Source organism: Notamacropus eugenii, chromosome 1 (genome assembly GCF_028372415.1).
Source record: "Notamacropus eugenii isolate mMacEug1 chromosome 1, mMacEug1.pri_v2, whole genome shotgun sequence".
Lineage (NCBI taxonomy): Eukaryota > Metazoa > Chordata > Mammalia > Diprotodontia > Macropodidae > Notamacropus > Notamacropus eugenii.
The window spans coordinates 283,506,610-283,530,564 of record NC_092872.1 but is presented as its reverse complement, the minus strand read 5'-3'; the positions used below and the strand labels follow the sequence as shown (position 1 = coordinate 283,530,564).

At 41.3% G+C, this 23,955-nt stretch overlaps 2 protein-coding genes across 3 annotated transcripts in view; one reads left to right on the top strand and one right to left on the bottom strand.

The window, feature by feature from the left end:
- The window catches only part of DOCK1 (dedicator of cytokinesis 1), a 582,086-nt gene that overhangs the window by 310,323 nt on the left and 247,808 nt on the right, over positions 1-23,955 (bottom strand). The gene's annotated exons all lie outside the window — the stretch shown is intronic.
- Positions 615-23,955, top strand: part of INSYN2A (inhibitory synaptic factor 2A) — a 54,647-nt gene continuing 31,306 nt past the window's right edge. Inside the window, exon 1 of the mRNA XM_072629057.1 lies at positions 615-1,929. Within this exon, the coding sequence (XP_072485158.1) occupies positions 731-1,929 (1,199 nt within the window). The 5' untranslated portion in view covers positions 615-730. The remainder of the gene's footprint in view (positions 1,930-23,955) is intronic.

Here is a 23,955-nt window from a genome sequence, read left to right as displayed (position 1 = left end):
CAAGGCTATTGCTTCTACCTTAACCTCCACCAAAGTGGGGAACCCCCAGTCCATTCCACAAGGTGCATTAATGCCCCCAACAGTTCATTTTTATCCATGCTATCATATTGATCAAGAGAGCCTGCCTGGTATGACTAACATCCTTCCACATCTTACCATAATTAGCAACTTAAAATAGCTCTGAAACTGTTGTTTTACAGGCAGAGGTGGAAAGATGTGTGGACTCAGAACTAGTGCTCAGATACTCTGGTATACAGAAATGGTAATGCTCTTAGGATCCAAGGACAGATTAATCATGTCATGTTCAAGAAAAAGGAAAGTCCAAGTGGAATAAATAGCATTTGGTAAACCATCTGTTAAAAAAAAAAAGGAAGTAATATATGAAATGATAATTTCTAAAGTAGAACAAGGAATGTCGTTAGCCTGCCTGATGAATGAAGTGGGATTGTGTAATGAGGAAACAGGCATTGCTATGAAAAGAAAGGTAGTGTAATCCACATGGAAGCCCACGCAAGCATGATGGTCACAGAGATATTCCAAGTTGGGTCAGCTCAGCTTTCTCAGGAGGCTGGTAATCCACATCTCAGGCCAACCTCACCTGTGAATATTATATGGTTTTTAATATCTTTCTCTAAAGACAAATGAGTTTTTGCTGATTATATCTTTACTTTCCCCCTTCCTGTTCCCTCTGTAACTGATTTTTTGTGTGCTGTTTTTGAATGCAGGAATCATGGTGAGTAAGGAACCTGGCAAATGCTTACTCACACCTTCAGAAAGTGAAGTGGAGCCAGCAGCTTCACTGGCCTTGGAGATGCGATATGCCCTGGATGCCAATAGGCAGATTAAGAAGAGAAACAAAGCCCTACAGGTGCGCTTTAAAGACATCTGTGAAGCCCAGAGCGAACAAAGGGACAGACAGCTCGCTGCTGTTCCACCTACAGACAGAAAGGACACCAAACCCATCTCCTATAAAGCGGCTGCTTACCGCAAGTATATGACGGTGCCTGCCCGGAGGTCCATCCCTAATGTGACCAAGAGCACAGGAGTACAGACTTCTCCAGATCTGAAAAAGTGTTACCAGACATTCCCTCTGGATCGCAAAAAAGGAAGCATCATTAAGAGCACCCAGGTGGCCAGCACCTTCAAGAGTCAAAACAATGGATTTCTAATAGACGTCCAGGATCAGAGTGATGGCCAAAACTCAGGGGAGGCTGCTCAGTGCAGCAAGACAGTCAGTGAGCAAAAGGCAGAGAATCTGATGGCCTATTCTGATGAACACATGAATGCCATCAACCGGGCTCCTAGTGACTCCTGTTTAGACTCTTGTAAAAACCCAGATCTGTACAGTTGTGTTAAAGGCCCACGTCTTCAAAACTCCACCAACCCGGCTTCTGAAGAGTCTGATCACCAGCCATATGACAAGGCAAAACAAGACAAAGAGCTCCCAGATGCTGAGGATACCCATCCATCAGCACAAGGCAGAGTATTTAAGACAGAAGTAGCAACTGTTTATTTACCTGCATCTGGTTCCCAAGTCACTGAGTCCACCTTGCCAAACTCAGCAGCAGAGAGCGAATGGTCACTGTGCCCAGCCATAGAGGAGGAGAAAAAGAGAACTGGGCATCTGAATGGACTCCATCCCCAGGCAGAAAATGCTCAAACTTGTCCCACACAGGCACAGTGCCCATCAACTGAATGTAACGAGCAGACCCTTCAGAGGGACGTCTCACCAACGGATGAGAATCTGCCCTGTCCAACGACTGTGGCAGTGAGCAAAGAATGCCGGGATATTGTGCCTCACACAGAAGTAATAGACTTGAAAGCACAGCTCCAGATGATGGAAAACTTGATCAGCTCCAGCCAGGAAACAATCAAAGTGCTACTGGGCGTGATCCAGGAGTTGGAAAAGGGAGAGGCTCATCGGGAAGGGTATGTACAAGCAAACATGTCTTCTCCAGGTCCTCATGCCATGTGGCAATAACTCTCTTTTCATATCCATATTGCATTTTAAAAGCCCCAATCAATAAGGAAGCAGGGTGGCCACTTTCTTCAATGTGGTTAATATGCCTGCATTTTTTATTCAAGGACCTGAAAAAATGGCTATAAGCAATGGCATAATTTCTTTCAAACTTGCTTATTTGTCTTGCTTTTAAAAAAATTTAATTGTCCTCATATATGCTGAAAGAATTATTTCTCTTTCTTCTTGAACAATTATACCTTGGAATTATGACAATGAAGTTATTTACTATATATTAATATGAATGCCCCAAACCACCAATTCTAAATTAACACTAATTTCTCTTTAAGGAATCACATTAAGGAAGCAAAAATAAACAATTCTTATGGTGTAGCATGAATGAATATTTTGTGTTTCACTTTTATCTTTGGAGCCCCAGCACCACACACGCTGCCTGGCACATAGTAGGAATTTAGAAAGTTTGTTGATTACACAAGAATTTTGAGGATCTCTCTTCAACATTGCACAGATGTATTAGGACATTTTTTTAAAAGTCTGATGCCATTTCTCCAACCAGTAATGATGGTAAGAATATGCCTATCTGACAGAAAGGCAATGAAAATGACCTTTATAAATAAAGTAGATAGGCCAAACAATGGTTCAACCCACGGGAGTTGATTGGGCGTTATTGATTCTTCCCTGTCGACATGGTCTGGGTAAACTCAGCTCCATGTGTTATTTTCTATATTTTTATAGTGCAATAGAACTCTCCAGGAGAGACTTCTTTAATCATTTAAACAAACATCTAATTCCTATCTAATGAACAAATAAAAATAAAAAGGAGTTAGGAATGGCTCCTAAAGCCTATGGGGCTTCCTCGATAACAAACCCTTAGCAACCTTCTGATGACATCTTGGGCTATTCTGATGGCAGAAAAACAGAGGGAAAGATGTGAGACTTCATTCTGTTCTACCATGGGTAAATGCTAGCTGAAAGCACTAGAATGTAAGCTGCTTGCAGTCAGGAACTATTTTGTTTTCCTCTGGTTATGTCCAGAGCCTAGCACGTAGCAAGTGTTTAATACATGCATAGTGGATTGAATTCTGTTCAACAAGCTGTACTGGGAGAGTGGTCATTTCTTGGGGCAGGAGGAGAAAATAAGAGAGACTGGAAAGACATCTGGGACAAAGAGATATCCCCCAAATACCTCAAAAGTGGACTAGCTGCTGAAGTAGGAAGGCAATAGAAATTAAGAGAAAAGCAGCCTTGATGGTAGGAGCTAAAGATGAGTGGGGAAGTCAGGTAACTGGGATCAGATTTCTTGGTAAATGTAGCATTCCAGCTTTTCTTTGAAGGAAAGTTAAGACTGGCATGATTGGACAGAGAGAATGGTTCCAGTCCCCTGGAATCCCTCTTCCTGCCCAATCCCTGTTCCCAACCCCATTATCCTAATGCCAAAAGCAGTGCTGCATAGTATATGAAGGACAGAGACATGGTGGAAATCCCTCGAGATTCCAAGAGCTAAAAGAAACTTGAAAAGTTATGCCATATTCAGCTAAGCAGTAAAGACATTGAGGCTTTGAGAGATCTAGGAAGTTACCCACAGTAAAAAAGCTTGTAAGTGGCAGAGCTAAGATTGAAACTCAAATTCGCAGTCTCCAATCCTGGGCTTTTCCAACCAAGGTAGGCTATCAGTGTGGGTATGCATGATATAGAAGAGGTAGCAATGGCTGTGGAGACAGAAGGCTGGGTTTTGTAGTTTACCTGGAGTAAATCCAAATGACTATTAGCTACATCTGTAAAATGAAGATAATAATGACAGTAAACTATTATCTCACAGGAATATGTGATAGAGAACCAAGTTAGATTGTGTATATAAAGTATTTTCAGAATGACTATGATGAGGATGTTTTTCTGTGTCTCCTAAATTACTTGCTTTAGACCACAGAACCAACCAGCCTTAGGGTCAAAGTAGACACCATTTGGGACCAACAGATTACTGAGTGGGAAAGACAAGGGGACTGTGCATACACAGTAGGCACTTAACAAATGCTTGGGGGTGGATCAATTGACTAAGGAGAGGTTAAGTTTGACTCAACAAACATTTTTAAGGATCTACTCTATGCCAGCCTCTGGGAATACCAAGACAAATGAAATTTTATCTCTGGGGGGATGGGGAAGGAGAATGAAAAGGAAGATGGCAATATAGCATGCTCCAGGAATTCCAAATTGTAACTCTGAACACATTTTTCACATAGAAACACTGTTATATAAATAGGGAGATTGCACCTTGAACATTACATTACTACAGTCTACAGCAGTCTATTATATTCTATCCTACCATCCTTGTTTATCACAGGAGTCTGTATTTCAGGTACATTACGGGATCAAAGTCTTAAGTGGGTCTGAGCATACACTAGACACAAGGATGTTAGCAGAAAATCTAGGTATTCATTCCAGAAGCCCTTAGTAAAGGCCTACTCTGTGCCAGGCACTAGAACACGCATTCAGATGTCCAAATCACTGTCTTACAATCTTTCTGAAATTCACAAAAAGATGGCAAAAGCAGAATTCACACTCGTTCATTTCTAATTTTTCCTCCTATGAAAAACAGTCTCTGGTGTGTGTAATAGAATGAGTAGCAGCAGCAATAGTAGGTCACTTGACTGGTGGCAATGTTGAGACTGAGATTTGTCCAAGGTCGTAGAACCTCTAAATTGCAGAACTAAGATTCAAAGCCAGAGCCTTCATCTAAGACCAGTGCCTATGCAGTAAAGCTAAGCTGCTAGTGTGTGGGAATACTTTATCCACAAGAAGTACAGTCAGCTTAGTAACTGGCACCAGAAGATCAAGATTTGAATCAGGCATTTCAGCACCATGGACAGGGACAAGGAGCTAGCTGGAGAAGTTTGGTCATCACAGAGGTAGACCTGTGTTGTGAACTTCCATGAGAATTTAAGTTGCTCTTAATTTGGTGAACACATTGTTCCATATATCTCAGGGAAGCATGAAAAGCAAAGCTTAAAGCCTCCATGTTAGGTCTCTCTCCTCCATTACAAATTGCATTTGCTTTCCTTGTTCTTATTCACTATTCCTCCTCTGTCTAGTCTAACTTAGCATATGAAACAAAGGGCCTTTCACCTTGACAAATAATTGCATTTTACTTATCTGTCATGCAAAAGAAGGATCAGACTTTTTATACCAGATCACAGAGGGCAGAACTAATTGTCATAGGGTGAAGTTGCAAAGAGGTGAAATTCCACTTGGTGTCTAGAAAGCCTTCCCAATGACCAGAATTATCCCAAATAGAAATGGTCTGGCTCAGTGGGTAGTGAAGTGCTCCTCTAAAGAGAGGCAAGCAAAGGCTGTAACTTATTAGAGGTCCTGTGGTCTCTCTTCTAACTCTCGAAGTTTGGGATGAGTGACCCTTCATTAGCTCAGGGACCTCAGGCAAGAAGTTTAACATTTTTTGGCCTCCTACATAATGCCTGGGGTGGGGGTGGGATGACGACGACCAGGTCTTCTCTAAGGCTCTTTCCTCCCTTCCATTTCTGCTATGTGGTAACTCCCTGAATGCCCACTCTACAGATATTTTTAAGAATGGACTTTGCCCAATGAGTCCCCCAAACCCTGGGACTGCTGCTCACTAAACATGAAATTATGTCCACTAGATAAATTTAAAACCCTGCTATGGATAGTGCATGGAGACAGGGTGCAGAGGAAGATATTTAGACATTTCTTTTGGTCAGCTCTGAGGCAGGACAATACATATAGTTAAGGACAGCATTACTTGGACAGTGGTATAGTATGACTAGACTGGGAGGACCCCGGTTCAAATCTTGTTTTGGTTACTTAAGACCTATGCGCCTTTGGACAAGTCACAACTTTGTGATAGAGTTCCTTAAAAACCCCTGAAACCCAAATTATGTTGTCAGACTCACTTCTGTTCTTGGGGACTCAGTTTCTTCCTCTGCAAAATAAAGGGATTTATCCCCTCAGACCCTAGACAGATATTGCTAGTGCAAGCCTACCATGATCATAGGACTTCTGTCTCTATTTGAATACCCTGAACATGAAATGTTCTAGTCCACAAGGTTGGGTTGGTAAGTTTGAGTCATGAACTTGATAAATTTTCAATATGGGCACAGCAGGTCAGGGGAGAAATGATGAGGAAGGACAATAAGAGAGGTAAGGACTCCAAAGTTTAGTATTATTCTCATGCCTTTAATGCTAGATCATGAAGCCTGAGATAGAAGGAACCGTGGGCAGGATCTACTTGGACCTTTCCATTTTAGAGTTGAGGAAATAAAAGACCTGGGGGAAGAAGGGGTCACCAAGGTCACACAGTTTGGACATAACAGAGCAGGAAAAAGAATCTTAAGTCTCCTGCCTCCAAATCTCAAGTTCTGCCCATGGTACTTGGTTATATGGCTCATTTTCTCCCTTAAATTGTTACTTTAGAGGCATGACTTGAGAAGAGCTTGTTAGCTGCTTCTCTTCCAGGATGGAGAGTTGGCTTCCAAGGCCCACTTCTGATGTATTTGCTGTGGCCAAGAAAGTTGCTGAACCCCTCTGTGCTGGAGACAACTCTCTAAGACCATACGCTGGGGAACAGTCACTGGCTTGTATCTGTTTTGTCATTTGGGACTTCCTACATCAATGAAATTAGAATCCAGCCCTCATCTTTCTCTTTGTCAGAAAAGGAAAAAGAGTATCCAGGAAATGGGTCTTTGCCTATTGGATATATTATTATACAAACACAGATCAATAGTCACATATAAATACAGATATATAATATATACTTACATATATAATGTATAATTTGTGATCATTTAATAGGTACATAAAATTAGAATATTTCCTTGAAATATTAAAAGAAAACAACTCATATTTCTGTCCCTGTTGCTTTGAAGCTTACAGATCACTTGCCCCATAATCATACTGTGATTACTAGTTATATTTTGCAAATAAGGAAACTGAGGAAGTGAGAGCTAAAATGACTTTCTCAGAGTGACAAGGCTAGGAAGTGTCTGAGGTAGTCCTGAAAGCCATCACTCCTTTCACTCTGCCCCATCCCCAACCACTCCCCTGCCCAGTGGATCCTTTGCAAGGTCTCAGAAACAGAACAAGGTCCATCTTGGTGTCTGCCACCCCTCTCAGAATGAGAGCCCTGAAGAAGAATCATGACACGCAGGTTTTCGCTTTGGGGGAAAGGAGGCTGCAGCTGTGCTCGTTCTTTTTGCATGTTTAGAAAAACTGACACAATTAGGGCATAGTGACGTACAACAGCAAGTGACAGAGGGGCCAGGCCCGTGGCATAGGCCTCCGAATCCGAAGAGATCAGTCCCTCTCCCCCCAACCTGATACACACATGCACATGCACAAATACACATACACACACACATGCACATACACACACACATTTTCACACATACATACACAATGAAACCCAAGGGCACTTGGACAGCATTTCCTAGCACAAGAAGCTTTAGCAAACTGTAAAGGTTTAACACAATGTGAAAGAGCAGGAAAATTTGAGAGGAGAAGGCTAAGCTCCCCATATCCTGGCTCAGGATTCATGACCCACAGAAAGATTTCTCTTCAAATATACTGGTCATCTTTCCCTCCAACTTGTTTCTTCCCAGCAGCTTTTGAGATACTGGATGAAATTTTCTGACCACTCTAGCTGGAGACCAGCATCTTTCAAGGACCTCATTCATTAGTCTCATTTCATTGCACAGGTGTTGAAGAGTCCTCTCTTTGCTGGGATGCAGCAGCTAGGACTGCCTCAGTGGACAGCTGGGCCCAGAGTATTCCAAAACATGCCTCTGAGTGAGACTCCTGTAAAACAGGATTGCAATGGATGGAAATGATCCCTCTTCCAACCAGCCCTTCCTAGTCTATCTTTGGTCGCTTGGCCGTGGCCTTGGCCTGCAGCAAAACCCAACAGTGCTCTCCTTATTCAGAGCACGCAGAGCACACTGTAACAGCTAGGAAGGATCTTGGACACCATCTAGTCCAATGAATATCTGATTAGGATTCCTCTCTAAAACAATTCAATAAACCTTGTACCTGTACTATGTGCCAGGCACTGCATCAGGCACAGCCCCTGCCCTTCAGAAACACATCCTCTACTGAGCTGAGGGGGGCAATATGCACACACACACATACACACACACACATCTTCTACCTCCCCACACACACATACTGTTATGACTGTTGCACATAATAATTTGGAGGGGAGGTAATTAACATGTGGAGGAAAGAGGTAGGTGGAGGAGGTGATCCTTGAGATGTCTTTTTTTTTTTTAACTCAAACTTCTTTTACTTGAATCCTTTTCTCTATCTATCTGTTCATTCATCCATCCATCCATCTAACCTATCCATCTCTCTATCTATCCCATCTATCTATCTTAGACCATCATGTATTTCTTATTTTTAAAACCTTAACATCAAACATCAATATAACCAATTCATTTTGCAGAATAACTAGTCAGGTTTTTTTAACTTCTTGCACACTAATCCTTGATCCAAAGAATACCTGAGAGGAGTCTTGAAGGGTGGCAAGAGCGCCAAAGGTTGGGGGCCAGACTGGGCAAGATGTGGACAAAGGGAGAGAGAATGTCATTGGAGGGGCACATTGAGTTAGTTCATTTGCTTGAAGTGTTCAGTGCATGAGGAAGCCCAATATGTAATCATCCTGGAGACAATGTGGAGTGCATTAAATGCTGAAAGCAGGAAAGTTGGTCCTTTACCTTAGAGGTGACAGGGAATCACTGGAACTTCCCAAGCAAGACTCTACCCAAGTGAGAGCTGAGCCAGAAGAACACCACTGAGGCAGCCATGTGGCCAATGGCTTGGATGGGGAGCTGGGAGAGAATGCCAAGCAGTCAGCCAGACTTTGTTTAACTACTTTCAGTGAGGTGAAACCTAGTCTGTCTCATGGTAGTGCATTCTCCTTTTCTAATCAGGAAATGTGTCCTTGCACCAGCCTTAATGACAACACTTGCTTCTCTCTGCCTCTCTTAAGCCTTTATCAATATGATTCCTGACCTTCCCCTACAAATATTTAGTCATTCAGTCCCACTAGTCAGCCCCACCTACAATGATCACTGGGGACCATGAATAAGACAAGCAATATACTTGGGTTTCCAATGCAATACTTACATCAACAGCCAGGATTCCCAAGAGCTTCCAAAGGATTCATAATGAGTAGACTACTTTGGACCAATCCATTCTGTGCCAGACTTAGACTATTACGGAGACCCACTTTCCAACAACCAACTTAGCTAAAGCTAATGATAAAGGGAGCTAGGTGGTACACTGAACAGAGGGCCTGGAATCAGGAAGATAAGTTCAAATCTAGGCTAATTACTTGCTAAGTGACCCAGGAAGTCACTTTTAGACCTTCTACCTCAGTTTCCCCAACAATAAAGTGAGGATGATGATAGCCATGGCCTCTCAAAGTTTTTTCAATGATCAAATAAGATAATATTTGTATGTTAGCACTTAGTAGGTGATTAATAAATTCTAGTTTTCTTTCCTTTCTTATTATTAGCTTCTATGATCACTGAAACAGCCTTCTGGGGGTGGGGGGGCAGGACAGGGCAGGGATGCAGTCTGGAGGAAGGAGAGCAAAGGAAGTATTTACTTCTTAGAAGCAATGTCTCTCATTCTGCATTAGCATTCTGAAGTTGTTATGGACTACTGGTAACACTGCTCTACAACGAAGCTCTCCAAGTTTCTTCTGAATAAACCATAATGCAGACAGATATTTATATTTTGGGAGTATCTTAAGGTTTGAAGGATGATCCATACAGTACTGCATTTCATTTGATTATCACGATGAATAGCATAAAAGTTAAGGTCATCATTTTACAGATGGAAAACTAGAGTTCCTGGAGTCGGTTACTTGTCGATCACCACAAATAAGAAATATCTGAGCAAGAATTCGAACCCAAAGCTTTCCTGACACCAAGGCTGGAACTCAATCCCAATCCCTGCTAGTGAGTAGAGTCCCCCATGCCATTTCTGACCCTCCTGCAGTATTCTTTAGTGATCTTTCAGCCCTTCCCCACCTTTTCTTTGAGGCTTGAAGAGCAGAATGGGGAAACACTTCCATGTGTGCTTCAGGAAAAGACATAGAAACTAGAAATCATGGCTGTGGAAATAACACTTAATTAGAAGTCAAAAGGCTTGCGCTCCTGCTGCTTCCTAGTTATGTCACTTTAGAATTCACCTCTGGGCCTCAGTTTGCCTTTCTATAAAAAGGGAGAGTTGGAACTGAATAACTTCTAAAGACTCTTTCCACTCTAAATTCTTTGGTCTTCTTACATGTGGTGTGGTGAAAAGCACAATGGGTAGGAATCAGAAAGCCAGAGTTCTGGGCTCCAAATGTCTACTTATCAGTTAGATCACTTCCTTTTTTTGGTATGTTTGTCTGAAAAAAAACAACAACAACAACAAAAACATTCTGGAATGTTTTAGTAGAAACCATATTCAATACTAGGTCATCAGTATAACATGGCAGCCAAGGAAGCTAATGTGGGCATCTTTTGGGGTACCAGAGACAGAGTTTCAAGAAATAAGAAAATGAGAATCCTGTTTGATTCTACCCAGAGTAGGCCTCATCTCAAGGACTCCATTCATTTCGCAGGTACACAGTTTTAAAAGGAGAGGGAGAGTGTTCTGTAGGGTGATGAGGAAGGGGAAAGGCCTTGAGTTCATCTCCTACAAAGAATGAACTGAAAAGAACTGGGCATAGTTAGCCTGGTGGAGAGAAAAATAATGGAAAATATGCCATCTGCAAAAAAAATCTGGGAAATGGCAAGGATAATGTCACCCAATGAATAGGCCCTGATAACTAGATTTAGGGATTTGAAGGGCTGTAAGGTAGTGGAAGGATCAGCCTTGTTGGGTCTGAGCTCAGCAGGCAGATCTGAAAACAGGTAAAACTTGCAATGAGGTCAATATAGATGATGTCACAAAAAGCTCTCCACCAATCAGAGCTAGTACAGAGGGGCTGCCCCAAACCAGACTATTTCTCTGCTCGGGAGGTCTTGTCTTCAAGCGTAAGCTGGATGACCACTTGTCAGGGGATGGGCTGGACAAGCTCATCATAGATAACTCTTTCAGCTCTCAAATTCTGGAATTCTGGATACTTAGAAGCTCTGAAATTTGGAGTTTAAAGGGACCTCAGAACAACTAATTCAACTCTCTTATTTCTCTGGCCCTCCACAAAAGGAAGGGCTGGATAGATGAACAATAAGGTCTTTGCAACACTTCACTGATGAAATTTTCTGATTCAGTGATGACTTATTCTAGTATAATCAATGACATGAGGGTGATAGAAAATGATTTGGGCATTTTAAATAAATTGAATCTGAAGACTGCAATCACAATAGTCTGATTTAATATGAGAAAATATTTCTTTTAAAACTCTCATATGGAAGTAAGAGACAAATTTTAAATCCTACCATAAAAGATAAATAAATGATGCTGGTGATGGTGGTGATGATGGAGATGATGACAGGGATGATGATGGGGATAATGGTGATGGTGGTGGTGATGATGACAGTGAGAAGGGTAATGATGAGATCTGGTGTTTACATATCATTCTGTTTAGAGTATGAGAACATTTTATGCAGTGCATTCTTAAGCATTAGGAGCACTGCAACTAAGACTTTTGGAACATCCTAACTTCAAAACAAAACTGTGAAGTAGATACAACTTATATTATTACCCTCATTTTCCACGTGAGAAAACTGAGGGTAAGATAAATTGTGAAGGTAGTAATTGTAAGAGCACCAGGTCTCTCCTTAGGCCAAGCTCAGCATTCTTTCCACCACACCCCTCTGTCTCCTTTTCTTAATTACCTTCAATTTCCTTGTTCATTACCTCATTAATTTCTTTCCTAATGGTCTCTTTACTGGTTATTTGTGTAATTCTTGTAAAATCCCCATTTTCCTCCCTTACCTATATGAAGTCTTATCAATGAATATCCCTTCAAGGGTCCAGGTCACACAAGAGAAGGAAATTTGATGAAGAAAATAAGTTCTTTGGGGGCAGCCAATTCACTGGCTTCAAGGTCAGGCTAACTGTCCTTGAAATTATTCTGCCTTAAGGCTAACATAGTTTTTAGCTGAGCTGAAAGTATGGAATCCTTTGAAGGGAATCACAACAAGGTCGATGAAGGGGCTCTTGCTTAGGGGAAAAGTCACAAAACATGCTTTATCTGGATGGCACCAGGTGAGTGCTGAAGCTCACTGTCAGGGCCATGGCTTGGCTTTTTAGAGAAGCGGAGGGGAGGGTGTCTGCTTGTAGGCCCATCATAGGCTTCAAGGGGAAACCTCAACAGCACATTAAGTTGTTCAGACACTGGGCTTTAGGAAAACAACCTGAAATCTCCTCTATGCCATAGCATTGAGCGAGGGGACAGAATGTCTCACAAGCTCACCATCCATGTTCCAGATGGGTTGCTGCAGGGGACTGAACTTATTCCAAGAATTAGAAACATGGAAAGAATGACTACTTTTTCATTCTTTTATACTACTGAACATATATAAATAATTTAGTGCCATTAGTCACTGGAGCAACTGGTGAGAAACTCAGTGGCTCATCAGGGGACGATGATGATGGTATACACATCATCTCAACAAAACTATAATAAGGAAAACTGAGGCTGACAGAAGTCAAGTCCAAGTGCCTGAAGGTGGATCTGAACTCACACTTTCCTAACTCTGGGCCCAGCCTTCTATCCACTGCGCCATTGCCTCAAAACACAACAGGATTTATACTTTCAATGTTCTTGTTGTTTTTAACATAGGTGAGGGAAAGTGCTATATTCAATGCAGAGCTGACCTAAAGTCAGAAAGACCCAAGTTCAAGGTCTAATTCTGACATGAACTTGTATGACCCTGGCCAAATCACCTTATCTCCACAGAACTCAGTTTCCTTACCGATAAAGTGAAAATGACTTCGTGATCACCTCTAGAGTTAAATCTATTATACTATAGATCATAAGCTTCTGAAGAGCAGGGACACTCATTCTGCCTGTCTGCATATTCCCAGTGATTAGCAGAAAGCCAAGCATCTACTGAACACTGAATAAATCCTTGCTGACTTGACTTTTAATGTTTCTGAGCTGTAGTTTCCTTATTTGCAAAATCTATTCACTCAACAGGCATGTGTTGTTTACCATGATGTGCCAGGCACCATGAGAGAAACTAGAGATACAAAGGCCAAAATAAAGAAAAATAGTGCCTATATTCACAGTCTTATTAGAGATAATAATGGCATCTGCCTACTGAGGAGCTGTGAGGATACACTGAATTAACTCATGGAAATAGCTTTGCAAATTTTAGTATGATATATGAATATCAGTTATCATCATCACCATCATCATCATCATCATCATCATTACTCTTTTGAAGGTAATAAGGGGACTATCTCACTGGAAAAAGACTAAAATCTACAAGAGAAAATATTCTCAGCAGCATCAACCATATTTCAAAGAACTGAAGAACATTGTCAAGCTTTCTCTCGATGTGGATTTTCCTCTGAAAAAGCAGAGAAAATTGGATTTATTGGGCAGATTGATCTTGGCTTGGCCAAGTACACTTTAGACTGATTATGGGAATGTCTGTTGCCAAAAACTACAACCTAAATTGAGATCAAAGTCTTGCACCTGGTTTGCTGAGAATGGCCCAACTGTAAGGAGGGAAGATGGGTGCCATTTTGAGAGTCTCCCAAAGACATTTTGACTGATCTTCCAGAATGTTGTTCTCCATCTTTTCCAGGAAAGATTTTTCCAAAGAAATTCAATCCATTTCAATAGAGGGGATGTGAGGATAGACCACAAAAGCAGAATCATACTTAACTGAGATCTCTGCCAATTGATCTTCTGTACCTGAACACTGTCTAATTGAATTGAGTGACAATAGATGAGCCACACTTCTTGTCTTTTAGGTCTGGGTCTTTATCAGCAAATATCTATCAAGAAACTATCCAGGTGTCCAGCACTGAGCTAGGTAGGGGCAAGAAATACAAATGCAAAAGTGTGACGGTCCTTGCCATTAGGAAGTTTAGTAGGGGAGCCAACATCCCAACAGATTGGGATCTCAGAATTTAAGAGTTGTCAGGGATCTCAGAAATTAAAGCCAACCCAAATGTTAATGGTGATGGCTAGTGATCACCCACTCTTTCCCTGAATACCAAAGAACAGGAAGCCACTACATCCCAGGGCATCATATCACACTTTGAGATATACTAATCATTAGGAAATTCTCCCTCACATCAGGCCTCTACTGGCTTCTCTCAAACTGCCATTCACTGCTTCTCCTTCTGAGAGAATTTTGGATGTGCAGTTCTTTTGACTATGTTCTTATGCCTTTCCACTAATCCATCGGGGCATAGGATCTGTTCTGATATCTTTGCATTCATTCCCACTAAATATTGAACATCAGAGATATTTGAAACAACAACAACAACAAAAACCCCCAACTGATAGCTTCCCTTTTTCTAGTTGCATTGATTTTGCTTGTGCTAAAGCCTTTCTGTTTGATGGAATCAGATTTCTCGATTTTATCTTTTGTAATCACCTCTAACTTTTGCTTGAGTAAGAATTCTTCCTCTAGCTAAAACTGTTGTTCTCGTTCTCTCGTGTTCTCTCTCTCTCTTTCTCTCTCTCTCTCTCTCTCTCTCTCTCTCTCTCTCAAAATAAATAAAGAATGTCGGGGGAATAACAGATAAGCAAAAGAGGCAAACAAATAAGCTCTGAAGGTAGGAAAGTCAAAGCAGTTGGAGGAGCAGAACTTCAGGGCTCTATCCCATCCCCCAGAAGACACAAGGTCAAGCTGATTCATTCGTCACCTTTTAAATTCTCATCAGAGTTTGGAGAGCAAGCATCCCTCCCTTCAGCTTTGGTCAGGGAGCATCATCTCTCCTGTTCATGGTGCTCACATTTTGTTCTTCTTGACATTTGAAGAGTCCCTTGTTTTCCCAGCAGGTACCAGCAGCACAGCTGCTACATCTTTTCTCCTTAATGGGCTACTTTCACTTCAAGCCCATCCTTTTCATTTTCAATTGTAAAGTAGCAGCTTTTCTCTTCCCCCCTCCTCCCCACAAAAAAAAGCATCTAAGACAATGGTCTGAAATCCAGATTCCAATAATTCATCATCAGCATTTTGCAATAGAAATATTTACTGAAACATTTCTTTTTTAAAAAATTCCTTTCCTCCCTCCTTTATATACTTCCTCAACAGGGCCTCTCCTATGACTGAATTTTTAGAACTCCTGCTCTCTCCCTCCTCACCTCAGCCTCCTAAGAGTCCTTGGTTTCCTGCCCAAGGCCCGTCCTGATCCACCCAGAAGTTGGTAACCTGTCCCTCATGAAATTACTTTGATTATTTTATATACATTTTGCATTTGCTTAATCCCTAGAGGGCAAGAATGATTTACTTTGGTCTTTGTGGCCCCTATATCTTTGAGGAGTTGGAAGGATGTGTGTGAAGGACCAGACTTGTGACTTACGTATGGAATTCCTAGCAAAGGAGACTCCCTCTTACAAGGCAGTACTAGCTCCCCTATTACCTATAACCCAGACCCTTGGAAAAGCCATCTTCCAAAGTGGAATGCTAAACGAGGCTTTCAATTCCACCAAAGCCTTTGGAGTCAAGAGGAGGAAAGTAGCCACTCCTCCAAACCACCAGGCTGCCCAGATGTCCTTTTTCTTTATTCTTTTGACAGAGAAAAGGAACAATTTGGGGTATGAGAGATAATACATGGAATTCATGTTTGAGAAATCCTGTCTTTTAAATTGTGAGAAATTGGGTCTTCAGCTCAAGGAAAAAGAAAAAGATCCCAGCTCAGCCAGTCTATACATGTTTACAAACCTGAAGGTACATGGTTTACACTATGTTGGAAATTGTAGCTATGCTGGAGAAAACTTTCAGCTTCCAATGCTAAAGATAAAACGCATCTGTCAATAAAAGGTATTCAACATTTTTCAAGAACAAATGCTTCCCCACTGCTCTCAAGCTGTGTGGTTTCCTCTGTTTTGAGGGGGCCACAGGATCGAATCCAGCAATCCATCAATAAGCATGTATTAAGTACCCGCTATTTGCCACCCATTGTGCTAAGCTCTGGGACTACAGGAAAAGGCAAAAACCTGGCTCCACCCTCAAGGAGCTCACAAAATCATGAGGAGCTTTTGATATTTTGAGCTGGGGGCTCAGGGAACACTACTGGAACAGACAAGATAATTCTGGATCTTTGGTCTTTTGGGAAAACATCACTGAAGTGCCCCTAGAAGCATCAGGTTCTTTTCTGATGGGGAAGACCAACTGGCATTGAAATGGAGGTCAACTGACATCACCATATGGACTCAGAGATGCCTGGGCCATCAGCCTGCCATGTCCAGGAGAAGGAACAGTGAATTGGACCCAGTGGACCTGTGTTCAAGCCTGCCAGCTCTGCTTTAATAAGCTGCACCAAGCCTCAGGCAAAGCACAAGGCTTTAGTTTGCCTTCCTGAGGAAAACAGGCATTGAACTACAATTATTCAGGTGACCCTTTCCAGGACTCGTTTGGACTTTATAATTGGAATTTGGTTGGTAGCGTCAATCATCCAACCACTAAGAATTTATAAAGGTTTCTCTGTGTCCTGAGTGTCATCTCTTTGAGATCTTCAGGGAACCTCAAAACTACATTAGAGAGAGCAGATCTAAGCTTGTCATTTTACAAATAAAGAAACTGAGGTCCAGAGACCAGAGAAGGAATGAGATTTTTCCTGAGTCACATAAAGAGCAAAAAGCAGGGGAAAAAAAGGATTCAAACCCAACTCCTCTACTGGAATGAGCTCTAATATGTTTATTTTTATCGCTTATATTTTTCATTTTCTCCCCAGGGTCTTCTAAAATATATTGAACTCAAACGCATAGAAGACATTTGTCATGACTAAATAAATGGACGAATGAACGAATGAATAGAAGCTGAGATTTTAGTGAACAATTTTCAATGACAGGCTACAAAGAAATCAAAACATCCAATGAATTTCAGAGGCCAAATGTTAAAAGGGGAGCCCTTGGAATGAAGCTTCTCTAAGAAGCTTCACCTTCCCTATAAAGATGCTTTTAATGAAACAGGCCCAATGTGTCCAAGTATCAGAGGCAGATGGAATGGAAGTTATTGACCATCAGACAATCTCAGAGGTTTCCAAATTGATTCCCATGAATTACTCTGTTTTCCAAAGTCCAGCAGAAGATGGAAAATTGAAAAGGAAGAATTCTCTAGCACTTATTGATAAATAAATGTGAGCCAAGATTTTGGAAAGGATAAGCAAGAAATAACCCTGGCTTCCATGAAAAAACAACTTGGGCTGGGAACCCAGTTACTTGAACTTCTCTAAAAAGTACATCAAAGAAAATTATAAATAAAAGACTAAAAGTTTCAATAGCTATTTACCATTCACAATGCTAAGAAGACAAAAGATTACAGGTGCCAAACATAACCCCGGGCTAGTCGGAGGTGTGTCAGTGGCAGATTATTATCTAATTGGGTCAATTTACATATATAATTGTATTTGTGTTGGTAATGCCAGCCGACCAGATTTCTATTGGTGTTAATTTTTTAATAAAGCCCAGATGAAGATTTGCTTCTCTTCCAAGAAAACAAAAGAATCAGTTCAGTACCTTGCAAAAACACAGTACTATTATCTTCAAGGAGAGGGAGATAATTGTGTTTACTATTAACTCATTTTACAAACTGAGTCCCTTTTGCAAGTTAGGAAATTGTTAAGATATTGTGAAAACCAGAGGTCCAGATCTCCAGAACTTCACCAATATAGTAGCAGATAAGCATAGGCCAAAAATTGAACGTCTACCATCTTATTTTCCTTTGGGAAAGGAGAAAGACACAAAGAAAATTGAGGAAGGTAGGAAAGGATAGTGAGAGGAAAGAGAGAGAGAGCGATGGAGGGAGGAGGAAAGAAAAAGGTGAAACAAACCATGGTCCAGGTACCTGCTTTGGGATTGGTGTGAAGGTAGACCATCCATTTTAATCTGTTAAACGAGCAGCAGGAGCAATAGTTTTCAGAAGCTATTCTTTTCACATCTGCTTTTTACTCTTGGCAATGAAAACATAAATGATAAAAGCCTCTTTGCTAGCTAGAGGGTGCCCAAAATTATAGTTTCAACCCCCCCGAGGGACTTTTGGAAGCATAAAAGTTCATTTGTCCACACCGTCTTAGAGAATAGTAAAAAAGGGAATGTATCACTGGAGGATCTTCATGATGTACAAGTGAGGGGTAAGCACAGGCTCCATTCAAGGAAAGGCTAACAAGAACAAGTAGGTTACAGTGAAATCAAAGATAGAGAAGAAAGCTTCCAGCCCCACTTTGAGTACGAGAGGTACACAGCACTCTAGTTCTGACGTCAGGAGGAAAGTGAGGGCAAGTCTGACCTTCTCTGACTATGGCATCTCTCTGAGCTCAGTTTCCACATTTGTAAAGTGAATGTGATGATCCCTGAACCACCTTACTCATAGTAGAGGTAAAGCTCTTCAATGGCTTCTATTAGAATAAGAAAACGTCTCAAATGACAAAGCTCCCTCCATCATATGACATGGACAAGAAACTTTTATTTTTCGTGAGCAAACAAGCCTGTTCTCAACCAATCCACTCTAGCCATAACTCAGAAAGAGGCAGGATTAGGAGCCCCCAGCAGTGCAACCCAGGGGTCCTTGATACGTGGTGAAAAATGCAATAATGAACATGAAACACTTTGTAGGTCTTTTGGAAATGCAGTATAGAAGTGAGCAGCCATGATCTACACCAGCACAAAGTGGTGGAAAAAAAGCTGGACACAGGCTCCAGTCTTGGCGTTGGTTCCCAGATGAGAAGCTTACTGGCTGTGTGGTCATGGGGAAGTCACTTAGATTCTCTTAAACCTAATCTCCTATAAAATGTCGATGGTAACAATTGCAATATCAGTCTCCCAGACTTGTTGGGAAAATGGTCATTTGTAAGTCTCAAAGTGCTGTGGAAATACAGGTTATTATTCATTTATGAGTCCACTCCATGGGATGGAAAATGGACTTTCCTACAGAAACACTATTATAAGCATTCCTTGTGGTCTGAGGCAAAGGCCCAAAAGGATATTTAATCCATAACCTAGATTGGCAATCACATTTCTAGGACTGTCCTGGGACCTGTGGATGAGGGGCAGGGTAGGAGGTAGAAGAAAATTTTCATTCTCCTATTTTGGGGTTCAGGAACATTCCCCAGAAGACATAAGAAAGTGGCTGAGTTCATTGATGGCACCAACACCCTTTATACAACCCTCACTCACCACCTCCAAATGCCCTGCCCAGAAAAGCAAAGGATTAAGGTGCCTGGATTCTCTAGTTTCACCTTTGCTTATACAGCTCCACTCAACAATCTCCAGCTGGGCTTTTAATGCAGCCACCTCAAGTCCAAGAAATCCAAGAAATTGAATGACTGAGTATCCCTGGTACAGTGAAAAGGGAATTAGCTTTGGAGTCAAAGGCCTCCGGTTTGAATTCTTGTTCTGCAGCTTCATACTTAAGTGACCTTGAGTAAAAGTCAATTTACCTCTCTGGGCTTCAGTTTACTCAGCACTAAAATGATGTGGAGTTGGACTGAATGAGCACTGACATTGCCCCTGATTCTACATGTAAAAGTTTTTGAATCCTCCCCACAGAAATCTCCAGTTTTTAAACCCCTACCATCTGAACCAAGAGTCACTCAACACTCCAAACTTCCTCATGCACACATATACATGTCTGAGTCAATGGTAAATCAGGGGCAGCCTCAATCCAACTTTCAAAAATCTGTTCAAAGATTCTCTGACTCAGTGAGGATGTGTGAGATGGGACAATGGGAAGTCCAGTCATCTCAAGGAAATGAGACCCAATGTCCAGAAGTCTAATATTCCCAAACATGTAACCATGATACAGATATTAAGTACATAGGGACAAGAAGGAGGTCCAAGGGACAGGACTTCTCAGTTTGGTGTTTGTAGACCTTCACAATCTGGCCCCAAACAGCCATTTCCCTCAAATTCACAAGACTTCTGGTCAAATGGCAAGAGTGGCTTTCCCCTTCCTCACATCTCATATCTCACCTCCACACTTTTGCACAGTCTACATCCCAAAGCCTAGAATGAACTCCATCCTTCCCTCCATCTGTCAAAATCCATAAATTCCCTCCATACTCAGCCAGAGTCTTACCTCTAAATATACAGCTTACTCTCATATCCTTAGATGTCAATACTCTCCTCATCCCATAATCAGTCTGCATAGGAATGTCAAGAATAGTCGCTGCCCACCAAGAGGATACACATTAAATCATTCATTGAACAAGTATTTAAGTCCCTTCTATGTGCCAGACACTGAATTATGTGCCAGGGAAACAAATACCAAAATAAAAAGTCTCTGCATGCAAGAGATTTACGTTCTAATGGGAAGAAACAACATTGTCTACAAACACACACATGCACACACACGTATATATACATATACGTGTGTGTGTGTGTGTGTGTGTTTTAAAGAGAATACAGTCTTACTGAGGAGGGGACTACTAAGCAAGAGATCAGAAGAGCAGCAACTTGACTTTGCATGAAGGAAGGAGGGATGCTAAGACCTAGCTGTAAGGAGGAAGAAGACAGAACTAGATGGGGAAAAGGGTGCAGCAGGGGGACCTCCATGCAAAGACATGGAGGCAGGATAATGAATGTTATTTTAGATAGATAGCAGATAAGCCAGTAAGGTGAGTGAGTGTATGTGTGTGTGTGTGTGTGTGTGTGTATGTATGTGTGTGTGTCTATGATGTAAAATCAATCCAAATAGTCTGAGTGAAATCAGATTGCAAAGAGGGAGAAATGCCCAGTAGAGGGCTTTTTTCTTCTTTTTTAATCATTCAAGAAGCAATAAGGAGGCACTGAGGTTCCTGGACGACTATGACACCTTCAGTTCCACTCGCAAATAGGTATTTAATTATTTTATTCAACTCAACATTTATTATCTAACAGAGGTGTTTAAGAGGCAGCTGGGTGTACAAGAATGAATGAATGAATGAATGAATGAATGAATGAATGAATGGGGAGAGCACTTAGTGAATGCCAGGCCCTGTGCTGAATATCAGTAATGAAAAGAAAAGGAAAAGGCAGCCCCTTCTCTCAAAGAACTCAGACTTGGTTGGGAGAAACAACATGAAAACAATTGTGTACAAAGAAGCTCTCAGCAGTATTAGTTGAAGGAAAACCAGAGGGAAGACACTGGAATTAATAGAGTCAAGGGAAAGTTTCCTATAGAAGTAAGGTTTTTGAGGAGAAAGGAATGAAGCAAGAAAAGCTAGGAGGTGATGAGAAGGGATAGCATGGCAAGCCTGGGTGACAGCCAGGGAAGATGCTTGGAGTCTGACAATGGAATGTCTCCTGTGAGGAAGAAGGAGGAAGTCAGAGTCTCAGGAACACTGAGGGGAGAAGGAGGGGAGGGAAAGTAGAGGAAGTCTGGAAAGTTGGAGCAGAAGCACATTGTGAAGGGTTTTGGGGGACAAAGAACATTTTTCCCTCTGATCCTTAAGTTGATAGGAAGTCAGTGAAGTTTGCTGAACTGGGGAGAGGTAAGCATGGTGTTCCAATCTGGGTTTTAGGTAAATGAATCTGCAACTGAGTGGAGAAGAGACTGGAGAGGAAGGAGACCAGCTTCAGGCAGACCCACCAGAAGGCTGCTTCAAAAGTCCAGGAGTGAAGTGAGACAGGGTCAGAGAAAACAAGGGACATTTCCAAGAGATGATGTAATCAATGCAAGTCAGCAGCAGGTTGGACTTGTGGGGTGAGAGACAGAGTTGAGAACAATACCCAAGGCTCTGAGTCTATATCACTGAAAGGATGAGAATCTCCCTCAACAAAGTCACAAATAGTGGCTAAGAATGGAAGCTGAAGGGATGACTATCAAATGGGGAATGACTGAATGAGGTGTGGTATGTGATTGCAATGCAATACTATGGTACTGTAAGAAAAGACAAGCAGGATAGTTTCAGAAAGACCTGGGAAGACTTAAATGAACTGATGCAAAATGAAGAGATCAGAACTAGAAGAACACTGTACTCAGTACAAGCAACTTTGTGAAACAATCAACTATGAAAAAAGATGGCTATTGTGATCAAGACAATTGATCCAAGGCAAGTCCAAAGAACCCAAAATGAAAATGTTACCCATCTCTAGAGACTGAACTGATGAATTGAGTGTAGATTGAAGCAGACTTTTCTATTTTCTTTATTTTTTTCTTGGCTCCTATTTTCTTTTGCAACATGGCCAATATGGAAATATGTTTTGTATGACTATATATATATATATATGAAATCACTATCACATGGCTTACCTTCTCAAAGAGTATTGGAGAAGTAGGAGGGAGAGAATTTAAAACGAAAAATTTTCAAAAATGAATGTTAAAAAGTTTTTGATGGGTTAGAGAAATATTTAACAAAATAAATTATATTAGGAATATATATATATATAAAACAAGGAAGTTCTGAAAGGGGGAAATATGGGGGGTTAGAGCTAAGGGAAGGATTTATTCATACCCAAGGGTAATATAAAAACACAAGAAATGAATAAGAATTAATTTTTTTAAAAAATAAGAAAAAACAAGGTTTCCTCTGGCAAAGTGACCTGAACAACTGCAGTTGCAAGAAGATCTGGGTACTGGCACGTAAGTACCTAATTAAATGCTTACTGGATTAAATAGGGCCTCACTTTCCTTATATTTAGTCTTTAACTTAGGGTACTGGACTCAATGACTTCTATAAACTTTTCCAATTCTAAGTTTAGGACCCCATGAGGCACTTGTCACTGAAAGTTCTGCACATAGGGAAACCAAGGCAGGTGCCATTACTGGTTGACATGTGTAGATCTTCTCATTGACCCAGTACAAAAACATATATTAGCATGACCACAGTCAAAGTCTAGACTGGAGATGTTTGTCCCAAATCAAAGTGGATCAGTTATCTACAGAAGGGCCTGATTTTGGAAAGGTCACTGACTAAAGGCCCTTTAAACTGAATTAAGAGACCTGTCATTTGTAAGTTGAGAAAACCAGAACCATAAGTCAAACAAGGGCAGCTGTGAGGAGCCAAGCCAGGAGCGAAAGGAAGGAGGAAGAGCATGAGACAGAGCAGATAGGCTGCTCTGAGGCTTGCGGTACATGGCACCTCTGACCCCTGGAGGCACTGTGGCCAACAACCCTACTGCTATTTTCCTGAAAGCTGCCTGCTTCATGGAATACTCAGTGTTCTCTGCCATTAGATATTTAACCAGATTCTCTTCCCTTACTCATGGAATTCATATTTTACTTTCTTTAATTTTAGGTATGTATACAATTAGCTAGGTAGGCAGATAGATGATAGGTAGATAGATAGATAGATAGATAGATAGATAGATAGATAGATAGATAGACAGACAGACAGATAGACAGATGTATATGTATGTGTGAGGTTGTAAATACAGATATATAGACATAAGTAGACATAAAGATAGAGGCAGAGATAGAGACAGAACTAGGCTTTGAGATGACAATGTTTTCCTTGGGTTCTAGAAGTCTAACATGGGGAATCCAGGAGTCAAAGACTATGTATAAGCTTTCCAGCCAGTTTACCTGCACAATCTGAAGCTGTTTTCCAGACCTGTGGAGTAGTTACTATCCTCACCAAGGATGACTTCATGCACCTATCTTCCATCAAGTACTCCAAAGTTGACTTTTCCCCTGAATTTTGCTCTCTGGGCCAATTTGCTGGGGCTGAGGCAGCATCTCCCAGTTGCTTTGATTTGCATTATAAAAACAGTTTTCATGCAGGGATTACACAGTTGGCATGTAAATATAAGGTATCTTAAAACATAGATATTGCTGGGTCTGGTGAAAAGCCCTGGATTCTAGGGTGGGCCTCGAGATCACCCCGCAGAGAGAACATGTGAAGTCGCTAGA